The sequence below is a fragment of the Calonectris borealis genome, chromosome 3 (assembly GCF_964195595.1).
Source record: "Calonectris borealis chromosome 3, bCalBor7.hap1.2, whole genome shotgun sequence".
NCBI lineage: Eukaryota > Metazoa > Chordata > Aves > Procellariiformes > Procellariidae > Calonectris > Calonectris borealis.
In genome coordinates, this window is record NC_134314.1 from 61,754,204 (window position 1) to 61,775,409 (window position 21,206).

Consider the following 21,206-nt stretch of genomic DNA (forward strand, 5'->3'; position numbering starts at 1 on the left):
GGTATCGAGACACGGGAACTGAACAAAAATGGACGTTTTTAGCTATATCATGCAATTTGGGAAAGTTGTAAATTGACGTGTGCTATCTAAGAACAGAAGATGCATGATTTGGGAGAATTCCTGTTTGCAGTAGATCAGTGTTGTCTCTCAGAGGTCCTTTTGCTTTTTCTTGTTAGGCTTGCTTGGCTGACCAGGACCATACTACTGCATTGCAAAGGTTTTAATGAAGGTCATGTGGCTAATAAATACAAGGAAATACTGTAAAGAGTGCTGCTTGCTTCTTCATGCATAGTGCAGTCTTTCTACAGATAAGGTATTTGTACAACTAGGTTTTTGCACTCTAAAATTTGTGCCAGAATACAGACATATATTTGAAAATCAGTGGGTGCCTGACTCAAACTGGGCATGTAAATACCTTTGAAAATGAGATGACCGTTAAATCTTTGTGCTTTGGATTTTTGATTCAGTGGGAGTTCTGCCATGGATGTCAAGGAGACAGGATTTCATCTTCACCTATATTTTTCCTGTTCTGCTTTGCAAAACAACCTTCTCTAACAGCTCTAGGAAAAAGGAAATTCATTACAAAGCTAGGAGAATGCTTATATATTTTATACAATATAATATTTGGGTAAGCCAGTAGCAATTTTTTACTCAGTCTCCCAATCTGTAAAACTGATGGTGTTTTGCTATTAAAATCAGCAAAGTCCCCACAGATGTTGAATGCTGTAAGCTGTGGAGAGGCAGGGTAATATTACTAGATAATCAATATACCCTTTTCCAGATGCGTCTGTTACTTTGTAAGGATTATAGATAGCCTTGCTATCAAGCTTCTTCAGATTAAGATTTTATGCTATGTCTTGTGTGGAAGTTAAATAGGCAGGAGGATGTATGTAACGTTACTCAGTATGAAAAGAGAAAACTCCCTGAAAGTAAAAGCAAGCCACCTCTACCACTGAACATCGAAAACTACATTTCCACTTCCTTTGGAAGGAAAGAAGGATGACTACCGAACATTACTATAATGCACAGTGGTTTAGGGCAACTGGCATAAACGGGGACTGAAATATTTGTTTTCCGATTTTGTTTTCCTCTGGACAAATGGGCTTAGTGTCAATTTTTTTTTCAGTCTGCAAGCTCTGTTGTTGTGTCTGGACAGTTATTTCTTCAAATTGGCCTTATTTTCTGGTTGTATAAAACTCTTCATCTACATTGTGGATAGAGTGCATTAAGTTATTCCCTGTGGTGCACAGCTGGAAGCTATTCTGTGCTGCAACGTTTTGTTTTGTTTTGTCCCAGTTTTTTCTCCCCACTGTGTTCCCACAGCCTAGCATAGCTCCGCGCGGCAGCAGACAAGTCTCTCTTTTTCCAGTGACACTTCTTAGAACATCTGAAATTGACGTATTCTCTTTTGTCTTTTTAGTACAAATTCAGTGGCAAACAGCTCTGCTTGACTGCACGAACATTTCAAAGTACTCTATAGACTAGGAAGATTGGCTTGAAAAGTTAGACATATTTAGGCAGGCTGTTTTATTTGCTTCTTTGAAGACACTAGGGATATTTTGAGAAGATTGAAGGAAATATACAGTGCCAAATATTGGTCTGTTTAGAAGAGAGAAGAGGAATATGCAGGTCTTAACAGAGCTTTCTTTGAAGGAGGGAAACATTTTCTCAGTTCTAATGCTTTAATAAGACAGAAAGAAATCTCAGAGTTGGTAAACCAAAGTTTGTCTTCTATCATGGGAGTATTTTAAAAATACTATTAAAAACCAATTATGATTTTTTTAATGTTAACACTTTGCCTATGTGTGCAGGGACTGTGATTATTTATATTAATTTTACCCTCAGTAAAATAGGGCACTTTGTAATCACAATCTAGACATTAAATAATACTGAATGCAATAGTTCGTGTGTCAACCATTATCTGTCAAGAAAAAAGGTTACAGAGCCTTCTTTCAGTATCTAATCGCAGTGGTCTTTCTCCTTCTAATTTTCTTCTCTCTTTCCCAGTCTCCCCCACTCAGTTAGCCAGTTCCTTGCTTCATCTCATAGAATCATAGAATCATACAGGTTGGAAAAGACCTCTAAGATCATCGTGTCCAACCGACAACCCAACACCACCATGCCCACTACACCATGTCCCTAAGGGCCTCATCTACACGTCTTTTAAATACCTCCAGGGATGGTGACTCCACCACTTCCCTGGGCAGCCTGTTCCAAGGCCTGACCACTCTTTCAGTAAAGAAATTTCTCCTAATGTTCAATCTAAACCTCCCTTGGTGCAACTTGAGGCCATTTCCTCTTGTCCTATCACTTGTTACTTGGGAGAAGAGACCAACACCCACCTCGCTACAACCTCCTTTCAGGTAGTTGTAGAGCGCGATGAGGTCTCCCCTCAGCCTTCTCTTCTCCAGGCTAAACAGTCCCAGTTCCCTCAGCCGCTCCTCATAAGGCTTGTGCTCCAGGCCCTTCACCAGCTTCGTTGCCCTCCTCTGGACACGCTCCAGCACCTCCATGTCCTTCTTGTAGTGAGGGGCCCAAAACTGAACACAGTATTCGAGGTGTGGCCTCACCAGTGCCGAGTACAGGAGCACGATCACCTCCCTACTCCTGCTGGCCACACTATTTCTGATACAGGCCAGGATGCCGTTGGCCTTCTTGGCCACCTGGGCACACTGCCGGCTCATGTTCAGCCGGCTGTCAACCAGCACCCCCAGGTCCTTTTCCTCTGGGCAGCTTTCCAGCCACTCTTCCCCAAGCCTGTAGCGTTGCCTGGGGTTGTTGAGGCCGAAGTGCAGGACCCGGCACTGGGCCTTGTTGAATCTCATACAGTTGGCCTCGGCCCATCGCTCCAGCCTGTCCAGGTCCCTCTGCAGAGCCTTCCTACCCTCGAGCAGATCAACACTCCCGCCCAGCTTGGTGTCATCTGCAAACTTACTGAGGGAGCACTCGATCCCCTCGTCCAGATCGTTGATAAAGATATTGAACAGGACCGGCCCCAATACTGAGCCCTGGGGAACACTGCTCGTGACCGGCCGCCAGCTGGATTTAAGTCCGTTCACCACAACTCTCTGGGCTCGGCCGTCCAGCCAGTTTTTTACCCAGCGAAGAGTGTACCTGTCTAGGCCGTGAGCCGCCAGCTTCTCTAGGAGAATGCTGTGGGAGACAGTGTCAAAGGCCTTACTGAAGTCCAAGTAGACCACATCCACTGCCTTTCCCTCATCCACTAGGCGGGTCACCTGGTCATAGAAGGAGATCAGGTTGGTCAAGCAGGACCTGCCTTCCATGAACCCGTGCTGGCTGGGCCTGATCCCCTGGTTGTCCCGGACATGGCTCGTGAGCACCCTCAAAACCAACCGCTCCATGATCTTCCCCGGCACCGAGGTCAGGCTGACCAGCCTGTAGTTCCCCGGATCCTCCCTCCGGCCCTTCTTGTAGATGGGAGTCACATTGGCGAGCCTCCAGTCGTCCGGGACCTCCCCAGTTAACCAGGACTGCTGGTAAATGATGGAGAGTGGCTTGGCAAGCTCCTCTGCCAGCTCCCTCAGTACCCTTGGGTGGATCCCATCCGGCCCCATAGACTTGTGAACGTCCAGGTGGCATAGCAGGTCATTAACTTCATCCTCTTGGATTATGGGGGGTTTATCCTGCTCGTCGTCCCTGTCTTCCAGCTCAGGGGGCTGAGTACCCTGAGGATAACCACTCTGACTACTAAAGACTGAGGCAAAGAAAGCGTTGAGTACCTCAGCCTTTTCCTCGTCCTTCGTGGCAACGTTCCCCCCCGCATCCAATAGAGGATGGAGATTCTCCTTGGCTCTCCTTTTGTCATTAACATACTTATAAAAGCATTTTTTGTTGTCTCTCACGACAGTGGCCAGGTTGAGTTCTAGCCGGGCTTTTGCCTTTCTAATTTCCTCTTTGCACGACCTAACACGATCCCTGTACTCTTCCTGAGTTGCCTGACCCTTCCTCCACAAGTGATAAACTCTCCTTTTTTTCCTGAGTCCCAGCCAGAGCTCCCCATTCAGCCAGGCCGGTCGCCTTCCCCGCCCGTTCTTCTTGCGGCACATGGGGACAGCCCGCTCCTGCGCCTTTAAGACTTCCTTCTTGAAGAACGTCCAGCCTTCCTGGACCCCTTTGCCCTTCAGGACTGTCTCCCAAGGGACCCTCTCGACCAGTGTCCTGAGCAGGCCAAAGTCCGCCCGCCGGAAGTCCATGGTAGCAGTTTTGCTGGCCCCCCTCTTTACTTCACCAAGTATCGAAAATTCTACCATTTCATGGTCGCTAAGCCCAAGCCAGCCTCCGACCACCACATCTCCCACCAGCCCTTCTCTGTTTGTGAACAGCAGGTCAAGCGAGGCATCTCCCCTGGTGGGCTCGCTTACTAGCTGCGTCAGGAAGTTATCCTCCACACACTCCAGGAACCTCCTCGACTGTTTCCTCTCTGCCGTGTGGTATTTCCAGCAGACATCCGGAAAGTTGAAGTCCCCCACGAGAACAAGGGCTAGCGACTGGGAGACTTCTGCCAGCCTCTGGTAGAATATTTCATCTGCCTCCTCGTCCTGGCTAGGTGGTCTATAACAGACTCCCAGCAGGATATCTGCCTTGTTGGCCTTCCCCCTCATCCTTACCCACAAGCACTCGACCTCGTCATCACTACCATCGAGCTCTAGACAGTCGAAGCATTCCCTAACATACAGGGCTACTCCACCGCCTCTCCTTCCTTGCCTGTCCCTTCTGAAGAGCTTATCAATCTCCATGCAAAGATCTCTGCTGCTATCTTCCATCTCCTGTCACTAATTGGTGGTTCCTTGTTTCTAACTCAAGGTGGCTGCTGCTTCCTCTGTGCAGTAGCAGAAGCCTAACAGAGGTCTAATCTGGTCTTGGTTCTTCCCCTGGGATTCCTGGTTCCACTGAAATGCCAGAGAGTCCTGTCCCACCAGTTGCTCTGTAGATGTAGGATGCTGATGTGATTGAAACAGTATTTGCAACTCTCCATGGGTTATGTGAAGGCAAGGAAAGGAAAACATAACTGTCAGAATTGGCAAATGGTAGGAAGACTAACGTACAAGGTAATTGTTTTGTTTACATTCCTATCTATTTTCAGTACCCCTCCTTTGCTGTAGCTGCTCCTTGACATATTTTAAAAGTAGGTTACCCCAGTGACTAGCGCCACTTCATGATGAACCTGTAATCACCATTCAGCAGCTGGAGATACAGTTAATATCTTTGATTTCCCACTAGAATCCCTCGATCTTCTCTCAGCTAGGGAAATCAACTAGGTCTTGCAGTGTGCTCTGAAGGTTGATCAAATAGCGCTATTTGGGAGGAGAGGGAGAGCGAGAATGAGTTTGAATTCAACAGCTGACAGGCTTTATGAAAATGTCTTGTACCTGCTACTTATGTAGCTCATGTGCTTCTGCTGATCTCAACTATTGCAATAAAGCATGTGGAAAATCTGTCAGTTTGGCAGAGAAGTGGGTAATAGGGCATGACAAAATAGGGCAGGGTGCCAGGCATCAGATTGGTGGGTTTTATTCCACTGATACTCATTGAGCTTTTATGAGCTGGAGGTTGGTAAGGAAACGTGAAAAGTACATAAAAGAAAATACATGAAGCTGGGCTGTTATTTTCCTTTATGCAATGAGATTAGGAAAACGTAAGAAAATGAATTAAGGTAATACTGCTTTGCAGAAAACTGCAAGGCAGTCACCAATCTCAGAGAATGTTCTGAGGTTTTATAGAATAAGTACCCATTAATGAGACCTCTATGGATGCAAGGTAATGATGGGAAGTAGTATAGAGGACAGTGGCTGGTGGGAAAAATGAATATTGGCAAAAATGTTATGGTTTCATTAGCAACACCACACAAAATTAAAGTTACAGTTTCTATTCCACTTTGGGTGGACCTTGATGTTGGGCTATATGTGATACCAGCCTTAGTAAGAAACAACTACAGGTATGTATTAGAAGTAATATTGAGGAAAAATATGAAAGAAAAGAAAGAGTACAGTGATGCCTCCCTGGATAAAACCCAGCAACAGCCAGTGATTTAGGGATATTCTGAACTGACAGTTGAACACCAAGCCCTTCATGTTTAAGAGCCCCTGATGAACCCTTGTGCTATGCATTAATTTAATTGGTTTTTAATCCATTCCTATTTTTTGAATAAAAACATTTTATTTTTGAATTTATTCATGTATTCTAGAATTTAATTTCTACCACACTGAAAAGCAGTTCCATTTATAAACAGACAAAAAGTCCCAATCAATGAAGAAAACTTCTGTATGATAAGTTGACCCAGCACCCCCAATTTGTGGTAGAAGGGTAACTTAAACTTATCATGTTCACTTCCAAATGTTCACTTGCTAAACCCATCTATGATTTTATATACATCACTTTATACACCTCCCAATCAGTTCTTCTCCCAGTAGAAGACTCATAGCCTGTTAATGTCCACATTCAGAAGTTGATCCACAGCTGTGATCTTGTCACACTTTTCTTTATCTTTTTTAGTTCTACCATGTCCTTTTGGAGATGAGAGATAAGGAATATCATACAGTATTTGAGTTGTCATTACAGATGGATTTATGCGATAATGTAAAGACATTTTGTTTCTATTCCTTGACCTAATGTTTTCATTGAAATATCCATAATAACTTTTATATAATATCCATAATAGCTAGTGCAGAGCCTATCATATTTTCCCCCTGTGCATTAATTTCCATTCCTTGATTCATCTGCCATTTTATTGCCTAGACATACCATACTGTGAAATTTTTCTACCACTCTTTGTGGTCTGTCCTTATTTTGATTATCCTGAATAATTTCTATCAACTGTCGCCTTACTGTTTGTCCTCTTTTCTACGTTACTTATGTAACTGTTGAACAAAACAGGATTCAGCAAAGATCATTGTGGTTTTCCAGTATTATTCCCCATTTTCCTTTTTTTGTTGTTATTATCTCATGAGAGGTCATTCATGATAGCTTAGTTCCTTTAACGGACTTTGTGGAATCTTGTCAAAATCTGTTAATCTAAATATGTTGAACTCAGTGAATCACTCATACTTATATGCTTGCCAGCATCTACAAAGAACTTTAGTATTGATAAGGGATGACTTGTGAGGCCTCTGTAAAAAAACACTGATCCCAAGCATCCACTATTTTTGTCTTTAAGATAGATATTCAGATCTTCTTTGATCCAGGAACCGTTTAAAAAACTGATAATGTAGTTAGCATTTTGGTACTACACCCTACTTAACTAGAACAGTGGCAGTGTAAAACAGTCTTGCATCGTACACCGCTCTGAAGAATTTGATTCATTTCTGTGTTATTTTCCTTTCATAGTTTAATCACCTGTCAACACTAAACAAACTGTCTGTCGGGCTTCCATGCTCTAAAAGCTCCATGGAGTGTGTTCCATGCTTAAAAACCAAAGTGGAAAGCAGAAAGGTGAACATACTCATTTCATAGGTGAGAATCTGAGACTGTTTTTCTCTTCATGCAACAGAAGTCTGTTGAAAAGCAGAAATTGAATCCAAGCTCTAAAACCACCACCTAATTACAAGCCAATCTTTTCTACCTATTTCCTCCATGCAATTGCTAGAATTTTGGTATTTTTTACAGGTAGAAATGAATGCTAATCTGTTTTCTGCCAGTGACACAAAGGAGGGAAAAGATTGATGTAGCTGGCAGTTGAAGGGAGTAGAATTTCTCTGCTTGCACTTGAGCTACACAAAATAGAGATAATGTGTTTCTGACTCAGAGGTATTTTACCCAGTCTTTGCACCAGAGAAAATGATTACTAAAGGTATTTGGCAATAAAGAAAGAAGAGCTGTCTGTAATTATAGCAGATCATGTTTTTGGAAGTATTTCATAGCAGGATGCCCATAGAATTCAAGGTGGGATTGATAGCTAAATAAACTTTATAATTTAGTGAGAAATTGAATTTTAAGATGCACAAAACTAGTATACCAATTTTAAATATTTCTTCTGTATGATTGTCATCCTGAAAAAGAAGGCAAAATTCTCTAAAAAAATGAACTGTGATGTCTTGAACCCTCTTGCCTTTTTCCTGGGAATTTATGGTTGGGTAGATGGGAATCTTAGAAAGGGTAAACAGTGTATACTAGCATCATGAACATTCAGTTTTATTTCGTATTCAAAGAGCCCAAATAAAGGATTCAAGACAATGCTTTCATCTTCTGTATTGCTAGAATCTCATGCCTATATTGTGAAAGTATTATATATATTAATTGCTAGAAAGCAATATGAATAGTATTGCTTCCTCCATTCCATCAGGCTTGCTCATCAAATGTTCTTTTAAAAGCAAAGCCTTATTTTGGGTATCATAGAATCATAGAATATCTCGAGTTGGAAGGGACCGATAAGGATCATTGAGTCCAACTCCCTCCTCCTCGCAAATAAGGTTATTCAAAAAAAGTTCAAATATGTAGTTGTTAATTGCAATTTTTAACTTGTTAAAATTCCAGGGCTGGGGAATTAATCAAGACCAAACGCAAAGTGCTGGTTGCAGCGTAGGAGCACTGTGCATCTCTTGCTCTCTGCCTGTCAGATCCACTCCTGTGAGCCTGCAGGGAATGCAGTGTGATGCACTTCTCTCTGAGGCACTGGATCTTGACGTGGTCTCTTCAGTGAAACACCCAATACTGGTTTTGGTGCCTGTGTTTTTACTGATTATGGGCAAGGCTGTGTGGTAGTTTTGCCCTAAGCTGCACTGTACATAAAAGAGGTTACCCGAGAGTGAAATTACCTTCTAATTGATTAGTTTTTTAAGTTCTCTTCATTTATTTATGTATCTTACATTTAAAATTTGAGTTAAAACTTAGAACAATGGAGGATTTGTGTATAGACATATAACATGTAATGTTTTTATAGCTGTGTGAATTTGGAGGCTTTTTGCCTGCTCTTTTTCAGCTGTTCCACTTTCCTTGAAGGATTTATTCTCCTGATGCCATCTACTGCAATTCCTTGCATATAGGATTATTCTGTCCTTTTTACGAGGTTCACTTTTGAGGGAATAAAATACTTAACTCCAAACCAAATGCCAGACTCTGTTAAGACTAACTGATTACTGGCTTTTACACTATTAACTTTGTACAGCCCAACAAGAGAATAATGAGGCTGTAAGTCACAGCTATTAATTCATCTGTTCGGCTAATGCTCACACAGATTTTACCATGTGCCCCCATTGTAGAAGGCAGCAAATATCACTGAATGCATTGAATAAAAATACAAGAACAACTGTATAGATTTTAAAATGTGATGAAAATGGGCTGTAATCTATACAGAAGAAGCAAGCTACACGATCAATAAAATCTCAACTATTGATTGACTATACAAATTGGACAGGTTAGTAACTAACGGGTTGCCTTGCTCAAGCAGTATGTCTAACGTTTTTAAAGTGAGCGTGAGAGTCACTAATGCACAATGTCAGAGGACAGCTGTACTGTGACCACCCAAGCTTGGTAATTAAATGGCATACAGGTTAATTTCAGAGCCAAGCAGGAGACTGGAGTTAAAGAACTGAAAGGAGTCAGTTGAATAGCGTTGTCCATCTGCGGAAGACAAAACGAAAGTCATTATAAAGGGAGCTTTATCGGTGTACAAAAATTGCAGATTCAGTTTTGATTAAAGTCTTATTTTAAGTTTATAACAGTACAATAGGGTTAGAAGCTGAATGAATTACAGAAGGGTGGGTTTGGGGCCAGTGGAAATTGTCATCAAATAAATCTGAAGATGATCCGAATCCATACCAAGATTTTTTTGTTGTTGTTTTCATTTAACCTGCAGCCATGGCAAATTGCACTTTTGAGGATGCAAAACTGATTGAGTTAATGTGAGGGGCTAATGTATACATTCAGTGTATCATATCACTTTGTCTCCATGGATCAATTTTATCACAGCTCAAAGGTTTTGATCAATATTTAGTGGGAAGGAGAGTAACCCACCTTAATGATTGTTCGTCATATGGTTTATAATCTTTATAGCTTACTGCTACATAGAACTCGGTTCAGCAGAGCATTCAAGACATTTGCTTAAGCGCTGTGCTGAATGAGAATTATAATACATCACTCAGCATGTGCACCTGAAAAAATTATCAACGGTACTGCCATAAAAGATATAATGTTGTATGTATTATCCTCTTCTTGAGGAAAGGGAAACCACACATGACAGATGCTGTTCATGTTGGTGCATGAATTACTTAGCTGCTCTCATGACGAGGGTGACTATGAGGTCCTAAGCAGAATAGTAATATAGTGTAATACAAGTGATGCAGTCTGTGAAGGAAAAGCTTTCCCATGGAGATGTAAGTAGAAAAGAAGAATAATAAAGAGTTTTCACAGGTAATTTGCATACAATGTTTCTATGTCCAATCAGGTAGGGACACAAGGTTTGATTATGAAAAAAATAGTTTTATGATGCTTTGTATGTTTCCATACTTTACTTTCTCCTTTGGCATCCTGCTGTTGTTCAAGATATAACCAGAGGGTACCAATTTGAATTTAGAAGGAAATGAGGAGGAAACCATCAGTATAACGGCTTTATTCTGTTAAACAGTCTAAACTCTGGATTCAAAACCAAAGTTGTTGGTGCTTTTCTGTGCTTTGTTACTTCCATAGTTGTTGAAAACTAAGCCTTTTGCTTTAATATCATAAAAAGTGTTATGTTCATTTATGACTGTGCTGCTAAATTCACCTTTGTTGCTTTTGTTTATGATTTTATTTTATTTTGTTTGCAGGGTTGTTTCCCGCAGTGCTGAACCTGGCTACTAATGCTCTCATCACAACCAATGCTACCTGTGGAGAAAAGGGTCGGGAAATGTACTGCAAACTTGTTGAACATGTACCTGGACAGCCTGCAAGGAACCCTCAGTGCCGTATTTGTGATCAAAGGAGCAGGGTTCCACATCGTACGTGTGCCATTTTCATTTTGTTCCTTTAAAAAGGTTTTTTTGCAAAGGTTATAGATACTCGGCAAACAAAACCGTAGGTCACTGGCCCAATTACTATGAAATGTCTGTCTCTTTATTTTTAAATTAGGTTACTCGTCTCTTCCGTTGATATTTCAAAATCTGTATCTGTTATGTATACTCCTCAAACTGGACTTTCTAATTCAGATACTTGAAGTGGAGCACCTAAATTCATAAAAAGGAGCACCTAAATTTAGAAAAACTAAGTATCTACAGCTGTTGTTGAATTCTCTTAGTATATACTGATCATGAATGAAAACCAGATGACTTTGACCTGCATACCTACATGTGGAATTTGAACATTTTGGCCGATCTAAGCAACATCTGACATTTCAGTTTAGGGCCAACTCCAGTTTTATTTTACTATGTTCTGGGATATTTTTCTTCTTTGTTTCATGTTAATTCAGTTTCACTGAACCAGCAAAAGGAAGATAAGATAATGGAGCACTGCTTGGTTTAATTGCTTAGTTTTTCATATTAAAATTGATCTTTGCTAACATTGTTTTTTTTAAGACTACCCGGAAGCAAAATCAGTTTTCAAGTATAAATTTGTTATCATCTGCTTCAGAGATGCATGTTTCTAATAGCTGGGAAGATTAGAACTAAGAAAATTTCTGAGTCAAGTCATAGAAGTTTAATTTCATGTGACCTTGCAATGAAAGACATGAATAGCATTAACATTGTTAGATTTTTGTGGGTATATTGGCACTGTAGATGGTAGAAGGTGTAAAGACACTTAAGACAGCTTTTAATGGAATAGATAAAATGTTGGAAGAAGCACAGCCACGGAAGCATAGAGACAGTTTCTCTTTTTTCCAATTGTTTCCCTCTAAAACCTAGCTCAGATACATTTATACCTCATGAAAAAGCACATTGAAGAATGCGCTTAAAACTACAGGGAAAAAAAAAAACCACAACATTTAATCTGTTAGTTCGAGACAGGATGAACTATCTATGTCTGCAGCTTTCCAGACAGAAACTTGTTTAGCTTCTCCTTAGAAACTTCCTTCCTAGAGTTATTTTACTCATTACAAACTCTTTTTCTAATAGCTAATCTGCATCTTCCTTGCAGAAATTCGTGTTACCTTTTTCCTAACTTCAGTCAATACAAGGAATGGATTATTCCCTTTTTCTTTACAAAAGTCTTTTATTTAGTTGAGGGTTGATGGTGTTGCTGCTCTATCTAATTTCTACACTAAACTATCTCTTTTCTTTCATTCTTCTCATAGGTTGTATTTTCTAGCACTCTAACTGTGCAAATTGCAGTTCTCTGAATTCTCTCTAGTGGTTTTCATCTTTATTAAAATTCACCTGAGCTCTTACCAGCACTGCGTAGAGACACAGGTTTGCCTCAGAATGAACAGAATAGATTCCTGTTTACATGTTTTACTTAGATATTTCCCATTTTTAATAGTGTGACACCACTGAGAGATACATAGCTAGTTGTCCCTTATAATTCCCAGATGCTTTCTGCTAAATGGCTACCTATCCATTTGCTCCCCATCTTGTATTTGTGAAGCTAATTACAATTGCCCCAGTATAGACTACTTCATTTGTCTGAACACAGTTGCAACCTATTTTTTTGCCCAGGTAATTTCCAAGTTTTGATGTCTTTTTTAATTGTAGTAAATGCCTCCTTCTGAGGAAAGGTCACATGATTTTGTAGCAATATAAGCATTCAAATGATATGTTGCACTGTAGTAGTGTGTCTCACTCAGAGAAGATTTCAGGGGCTTTTGGAACCATTCTGATTGGCAAACACTGTGCAATACATTCTTTCCCTTCTTTATAGATGGGTATTTAGAGATGCGTGCTCGTCATACAAGTTTTTTTCTATATCAAGTTTGTTTGATTCAGAAACCAAACCTAAACCAGAGCTGATTGCTTTGTTCCCAGGTCCTGTCTATGATATCAGATAGTGTACACTATCTGTTATGTATGTGTATATACACAGACATACATATGTGTGTATATATATAAAAACCCCATCTGAATGATTTATATTTGTGTTTCCCCTCACTCCTACCCTCTTAAAAACTTTAATCTGCCCGGCTTCATAATGTCTGGTCTTTTGTTGCCAACCACATCTCATTTTTAGGTTTTAAAATGTTCATTTGGCAGAAGGAAGTGCCTTATTTAAACAGAGATGGCTCATTAATAGGAGAGCCATGTAATGTAACCAGACTTCAAATGATCCCCTTGGAATGTGTGAGTCTGGAGTGCCTCCCCTTAATTATTGTAGTAGGAAATGAACACAAATTCCCTGGTTAATGTGAGCCCAAATTAAGGAGCACAGTTTGATGGGCTCACTCTGTAAGTTCTCCCCCTTGTCATCCATCAGGGAGATTGGTCCTTGAACTGCATTTGCAATCCAGTCCTTTTTGCAAATATTATATTATTTTCCCTTCCCTTTTAAATAGGCAAAACATGTCAGCAATTAATCAGTGTTTTCAAATTAATTATGACTACACTTTCATAATGGTGATTACAGTTAATTGTTGATTCATCTCCCAACCCTCCTTCTCATGATTTACCTTTATATCAATTTCACCTGAAGAGACTTACATAAAAATTTCCAATTAGACAGCTTCTGTCGCAATCACCGAGGAACTCTGAGTTTGATTTACAGAAGATTTTTGCTAGCACTTATTTAAAGCCAAAGTTTGTGAAAATGATCAGAGCTGTGGGAACTGACAACATGTAAAGCATGGGTGTGTTTTGCTTTTCTCTTCAATATAAAGATAAAGCTACTAATAACATCACTTGTAGCACCAGTATTCTAACTTGCAAATGTTGGTGCCCACTAATGCTACTGAATAATCTGATATTTAAATGAAATTTTTGGCATTTTCAATTTTGAGGGCTTATGCCTTCCCTCACTCCCACAAAGCACTTTAATTGTATCTTTAAATGTGTTCAGACATTCTGGCTTTCCTTAATGAGCTAGGACTCCCGTCCTCCACAGGTGGTTGATGTAGCAAAAAACCAGACAAACAAAGACTATCAATCTGGTTGATTTCAGTAATAATTAAAATAACAAGTAAATTAATCAGTTCATGAATTAATTATTTGCATTTCTAGGACTAGCTAGTAATGAAGCATATTTCAGTTTTATATCATGAAAACCTGTCAGTTCAGAAAGCCACCCTTAATGAGAAGGGTAGGATTTCTCCTATCTTGTTACGTTCTTGCAGACAGAACTTGCATGCAAGAAACCTACTATATTTGAATTTCCTTTGGGTTATTTTCCCCATAACGTACAGACTTGCTCTAGGCAATTAGGGACTTCAAAATATAGATCCTTCTACCTTTTAAAATTGAGGTTATGTTATTCTCCATTTTTTACAGGATAGAAACATGAATTGACCACAAAAAGTAACCTGGAAATGTTGAGTGATTTTTCTCAGTCTAAATTACATTAAAATACTGTGTAAGCAAACTGCAATAATTTAGAATATCTTGAAATCTAGGAAGAATTCAATTCTGTAAATAAATTCTTATCCCTATTATTTGGGATTCCTTTGGGACACTGCAGCGGAATAAATGTAATGCATCTTGGACTTTGATATGGGTTATAACCAAGCAAACCTTCTTTATATGCATGCGAGTCAGACAATTTTCGAGTTGAGAAATATATTTAATGATTTCTGAATAATTTCCTCTGTAATGATTTCTGAATTATTTCCTGAATTATTTCCATGTGTGCTTAGAAATGTCTTAGAAATGCAAGTACCAGTATTACTTTAATCTCTGCTTTCCTTGCACACCATATTTCAGGTTCCTGATTTGTTGTTTCTGTTGCAACATTTAATGACTGTAAAGTCATTCAAGAAACTTTGGAAGACTGCAGGAAGCGTTCACTTGATTTAGGTGCCTACATTTTCTGTAGAATGAGGAGAGCCTCCAAGTGCCTTTAGGTGTTCTGAATCACCTTCTTGTGATCCTAACCAAAATTAAACAACTAACGTTAGATGAGTATTCCAGTAATAATAAGCATGACTGTGCCCCACGAGTAAAAGAAAAATTAATTTCCTGTTTCTTATTCTTAGTGCTGCATCATTAGTTCTATAATTGTATTAAAATCTAGATTTTAGATCTAAAAACATTTAAATTTCTAATAATTTTGAAATATATTTATGTATTTCTGCTGTTCCAACAGAACGACATCCGATAACAAATGCAATTGATGGCAAGAACACTTGGTGGCAAAGCCCTAGTATCCAGAATGGAATTGAATATCATTATGTGACCATTACATTGGACCTCCAACAGGTAGACTTCTGTTTGTTTGTTTCTGCAAAGGCTTTCTTTCTTGCACAATAGATCACCTGGATTATTTTCCTCTTTGCTCTATGTTGCTTTTATATTATGAAGACACACTCAGCTTCTCTTATAACTTTCTGTTGTTTATACGGAAAATTCTGACTGACCCATTCATTGTAACATAGTATACCAAATTAAAAATAATTATTTCATATACATTTTTATGAAGTCTTGTTTAAAATTATTTCAAATATAAGATTTTCAGTATTTTTTCATGATAACTTTTGGTTTGGCTCTTTAAAGACAATTAAAAGAGAGTTTCAGGGAAGAATTAATATGAATAAAAGTTTATGTTCAGAATACTGTTCTTTCTTGTTTCACTAACATACACTAATATACACTTAAATACACAAAAAATACTAAAAATACTTAAATACACTAAAGATAGTTCAGCTGTGCTAGGGATACATGCGCATGTGATGGGTTGTTTTGAGGGACAGCCTGGGTAAAGGGAGGAGTTTGGCTAATGAGGTCCTTAAATAAATTGCGTCTTTTTAGTGGAATCTTGCTTGACAGATGTAGTTATACAGAATGCAGTTATTTGATGCTTACAAAAATGCTACATAAATTCCAGGTACATAATCAAGAGGATTTGAGGGAAGATGGAAACTAATTTTATTTTTATTATGCTAAGATAAATACAGAACAATTATCTGGTACCAAATTTACTCATCATGTTATTAAACTTGATCGTTTTGGTATTCAATTAAGTAGGTAACAAATTAATCTCCCCTCCCCTGCTTAAAATCTTCTCTGGACTGTGGCTGGCCCATATTTGTCTGCAACTTGAATCAGACCGCAAAACATAGAATCATAGAATCATTGAAGTTGGAAAAGACCTCTAAAATCATCGAGTCCAACCGTCAACCTAACACTGCCAAGACCACCACTAAACCAATTCCCTAAGCACCACATCTACATGTCTTTTAAATACCTCCAGGGATGGTGACTCAACCATTTCCCTGGGCAGCCTGTTCCAAGGCTTGATAACCCTTTCGGTGAAGATATTTTTCCTAATATCCAATCTAAACCTCCCCTGGCGCAACTTGAGGCCATTTCCTCTTGTCCTATCGCTTGTTACTTGGGAGAAGAGACCAACACCCACCTCGCTACAACCTCCTTTCAGGTAGTTGTAGAGCGCGATGAGGTCTCCCCTCAGCCTCCTCTTCTCCAGGCTAAACAACCCCAGTTCCCTCAGCCGCTCCTCATAAGGCTTGTGCTCCAGGCCCTTCACCAGCTTTGTTGCCCTTCTCTGGACACGTTCCAACACCTCAATGTCCTTCTTGTAGTGAGGGGCCCAAAACTGAACACAGGATTCGAGGTGCGGCCTCACCAGTGCTGAGTACAGGGGCACGATCACCTCCCTACTCCTGCTGGCCACACTATTTCTGATACAGGCCAGGATGCCGTTGATCTTCTTGGCCACCTGGGCACACTGCCGGCTCATGTTCAGCCGGCTGTCGACCAGCACCCCCAGGTCCTTTTCCACTGGGCAGCTTTCCAGCCACTCTTCCCCAAGCCTGTAGCACTGCCTGGGGTTGTTGTGGCCAAAGTGCAGGACCCGGCACTTGGCCTTGTTGAACCTCATACCTCATGTTGGCCTCGGCCCATCGATCCAGCCTGTCCAGGTCCCTCTGTAGAGCCTTCCTACCCTCCAGCAGATCAACACTCCCGCCCAACTTGGTGTCGTCTGCAAACTTACTGAGGGAGCACTCGATCCCCTCATCCAGATCATTGATACAGGTATTAAACAGAACTGGCCCCAAGACTGAGCCCTGAGGAACACTGCTTGTGACCGGTCGCCAGCTGGATTTAAGTCCGTTCACCACAACTCTCTGGGCCTGGCCATCCAGCCAGTTTTCTACCCAGCGATGAGTACACCCGTCCAAGCCATGAGCAGCAAGTTTCTCCAGGGGAATGTTGAGGGAAACAGCGTCATAATCTGTCTTCCAGGTATTAGGAAAAAAAGGAAGGCCCTTTCTCTGGCTCATTGGAGAGAGATTCCCCTTCCCAGCTCCCCCTTCCTCTGTAATCTCTTCACTCAGACCAGTTTTCTATTTCAGTTTCTTATTATTGGTTTATCGGTTTCACTTGGAACCTGCCTGTCTTTATCTGCCTTCTTTCTCATTTAGCCATACTTAAGGAGGACAATAGCTAATTATCAACTAAAGAGGCTTGAATAAAGCATCATTTGTCAGAAAATAAAATAAAATAAAATGAAATGAAAGGCAGGGCATTGAGACATCTGTGTGCATCCATACATAAAATTTTGTTGTGAGAGATCAAACTTAGCCTTAACTTAGCCCAGAACTCAGAACTTCAGTAAGGTTTAACGAAGAGTAATGCTTGGATTTTTAGCTTTTTGTCCTTTATTTCTTGTAAAAAACCTGTCATCGAAATGATCTGAAAATTCATGTAAGTACCTTGTATCTGTGACACTGAAGTACTTGGAAAGCAGTAGTCTTTATACCTGGAAGAGCCTTTGAATCCTGGAAGAATTATTAGCATTCTGGCTTTGGAGCCCTCTCATTGTTACTGGCAAAAACAATCCTACATCTGTGTCTTTGGCCTGATACGCAAAAGTATTCAATGTGCATTTCTCTTTCAATCAGCAGAGCTAAACCTTTTTATGGAAGTTTGATTTTAGGCTCCTGTGCATTAAAACGTTTTGGGTTTTTTTAAATGTCTTTTAAACTTTCAGAGTAATTAACTGGTTTGCCTCTACAGCAAGGGATTGTGCCTCTTGTTTGCTATGATCTGTTAATATGTGAGTAGCTCTCAGGCATTAGAACTAAATTACCATCCTTGTTTTTCATCACCCAAGTGATTTTATTTGTGTAGTTGATTAGGTCAGGTCTTCTAAACTAGGGCTTTAAAACTTCTGTTTTTTTCTACTATGTCAGTATCTAGATTGTCATAAAAAATAAGCAAATTTGTGCATTTCTGAAAGTTTTGGGTTTTCTAATATACTAAAAGCTAGCAACTGCAGGGTCAGTGACTATGTTGAAGAAAAAGTATGGGTTTTTCTAATTGTATTGAAAAGGCTGCCAGTTGACAGCAGTCTGATAATACTGCACTGTGTGTTGTGTGGGTTTGGGTTTTTTTTGTTTTTTTTTTTTTTTTTAAATGAGACAAGACTCAAGCATGAGCCTGTTTCTTTCGCATGTTTTCTTGCTTATTGTTCAAAGAAAGCTTGGTGGTCCTTTTGCAGAACTAAAGCTGATACCTTCTCTTAAGCCCATACAGTTGTATTGGATGGAATAGGAGCAGTGTTGAGGTTCCCGTGTACTTCAGAGAGGGGTAAGACCCTGTGTCACTAATGCTGACTGGCACACTCTTTATGATCTGGGTAACCCATGTAGTTAGGAATGCATGCTATGTTCACTCACCGCCTTCCTTACATGAACAGAACAACAGTTTTAAGTAAAAGGTATGTTGCAATTTGTGTGGCTTTTTAGACTGGTCAGTAAGAAATAAGAGTTGTTTGGATTTTGAGGGGTATTAGGAGTTTTTGTTTGCTTATTCAGGTATTTTGTAGACACAGCATTGTAGGCTTTATTAAAGTAGTGGGTAAAATAGGAAATTTCTCTTCCAGCTCGTGTCATGTGTAGTAGTCACTATGAATGATGAAGGTCACCAGATATCTTTGAGACCTCACTTAAAAGAAATACCATTCTTTACTTTGGGCTTATAGGAGGTTCATTAATTGCTATGTTTGTGTTGATAAATTCTTGCTTTAAGTATAAAAATGCTTAACTTCTTTTTGTGAGATAGAAATAATAAATGACAAATCTACAAGTAATGGACTGAAAATTGCAGGAATGCATTAGTTTGTATGTTATTACTGGTAATTATGACAGTACATAGAATGCTTTTAGCAATCCTAATTTCGTGAAAAAATCAGGAAAATAATTACAATGTCTTCATTTTTACAATGCTTGGCCTTTTGGGGCAGCTACATTTTTTTTTCACTTTATTGTGCAGCGTAGCCCTATAAAAATGGTGTATACTAGTTAGCAATAACTAATAAACTGAAGGAGTAAAATATATTTAACTTTGGAAGGAGCCAAAATATTATCAATCAGGCAAAAAATGCAGTATTTTTTTTTCTTTTCTCCCAACAGTTGAGGTTTACCATAATACTTATAAAGAGCTTTTATCTATAATGAGGCTAGCTTTCTAATTCATCAAAGTATGTTTGAAATTTGTGCCCCATCTATTATAAAAATATGAGTTGAAAAATTGAAAATTTGGTTCTGAGCATCTTCGCTAATTTGCTCTTAACCCTTCACTTTTCTAGACTTTTTAGCCATTTTGACAATCACCATTTTACCTATTTCACAAGAATATTACGGAACACCATTTGTAGCTGTACATGTGCAATTATTTTTTATAATGCTTTTCATCCAGCAAGTGCATAGGAGGTCAAAATATGAATGTAGATTTATTTGGGAGTTGCTCACATGAGTTTAAATGGAGGTTAAAATGAGAGGTTGAGCTACCCTGGTTACTGAAAGTGAAACCGCAGATCCAAGTTGGGCAGGGTAGGTTCATCGGTGTGCTAGGTTATTGCATCTATGAAGCACTCACAAATTACCAAGAGAAGCTGTCTGCTGTTCTGCATCTCTTAGTCCTGCTGGTTGTGTACGGTCTGTGGGTTTCACCTTAAGAGAGGTGGGCAGTTCAAGTGCAACAAAAATAATCCAGGTCTGGTGAGAGCAATGTTTAGCAGGACAGAAAATAAGCCTTCTCTTCAAGAAGTGCAGAGAAGGGAGTTGGCAAAACAGAAATGCTTAGACTTCCAGGGAGAACATGTTCCCTGTATTCATGCTATCCCAAATCCTCAATTGGTTTAATTTTGCAGTGATGAGGAAAATTAGTAGAGTATTAGCAAATACATAGGAAAACCAGTCGGCACTTTGAGGTGAGGCGGTCAGCCCATCTGTTTCTGATTTCTACACACATCAGGACACTTTTATTAACAGGTTCCCTGCTGTTGTGGGGAACAAGGACATTGGCAATACCCTCGATATTGCTGAGATACCTGTGCCAGGAGCATATTTATGTGGGGTTTGATTTTTTTACTATACACACTTTATAGTTTTTTAAACAGTGCTGGAATATTTTATGCAACTTGTACATGTGTGGAACTCGGGTGGACCCAGAGTTAATGTTTTGGCAGAAAATTCTGGGCCTAATAAGTATATCTTAATTGCCTGAGATTGTGGAGGATCAGTTCAGTGTCCAGGTAATCCTTTCCAGGCATACATTTCTGAAGAAAAAAAAAGTAGTTGACACTCCTCAGAGCCTCGTAAGATCTCATAAAGTGCAACTCATAAGGTGCAAGAGCAAGAATAATTGATTAAGCTATGTAGCTGATTTCTCTGTAAAGCAATTGCAGTTCATCAGTTTTAAGTTCCTTAAGCTCTGATAGTGTCCAACTCTTTCACCTTGTCTTTTCATCCTGTCCCCTGCCCTTCTGCTGTAAGGAAGGGAGGAGGGCATCTAAAAAGTTGTGTTCTGACTCCATTTAGAAATCACTGCAGTCCCACTTCTCCTGAAGTGTATTTCAGTACTTCTTAGAATGTAAGTTTTTAGACTCATGGACTTTACTATTTGAGTGGCACATATTATACTTTGGGAAGTGGCATTTCTGAAACTATACAGAGGACTGAATAACTGAAAGTAGGAGAGGAATGCTTGACTTGCTCAGAAGCATTTTGAAAAGCATTTACGAAAAGCAGACAGCAATATTCTGCTAATGCTAAATTCATTATTTTGTAATTCTGTATTGTCCAAATATAATTTGAATGGAGGATTTTGATCTGGTTTTGAATGATTTCTTTGTTATTTGATTCACTTTAATACCCATGAGCAGAAATACACACACAC

The 21,206-nt window shown here is 39.6% G+C and overlaps 1 protein-coding gene across 1 annotated transcript in view; it reads left to right on the plus strand.

The window, feature by feature from the left end:
• The window catches only part of LAMA2 (laminin subunit alpha 2), a 397,684-nt gene that overhangs the window by 90,350 nt on the left and 286,128 nt on the right, over nt 1-21,206 (plus strand). Inside the window, exons 2-3 of the mRNA XM_075144626.1 lie at nt 10,761-10,931; nt 15,151-15,263. Coding sequence (XP_075000727.1) covers nt 10,761-10,931; nt 15,151-15,263 — 284 coding nt within the window. The remainder of the gene's footprint in view (nt 1-10,760; nt 10,932-15,150; nt 15,264-21,206) is intronic.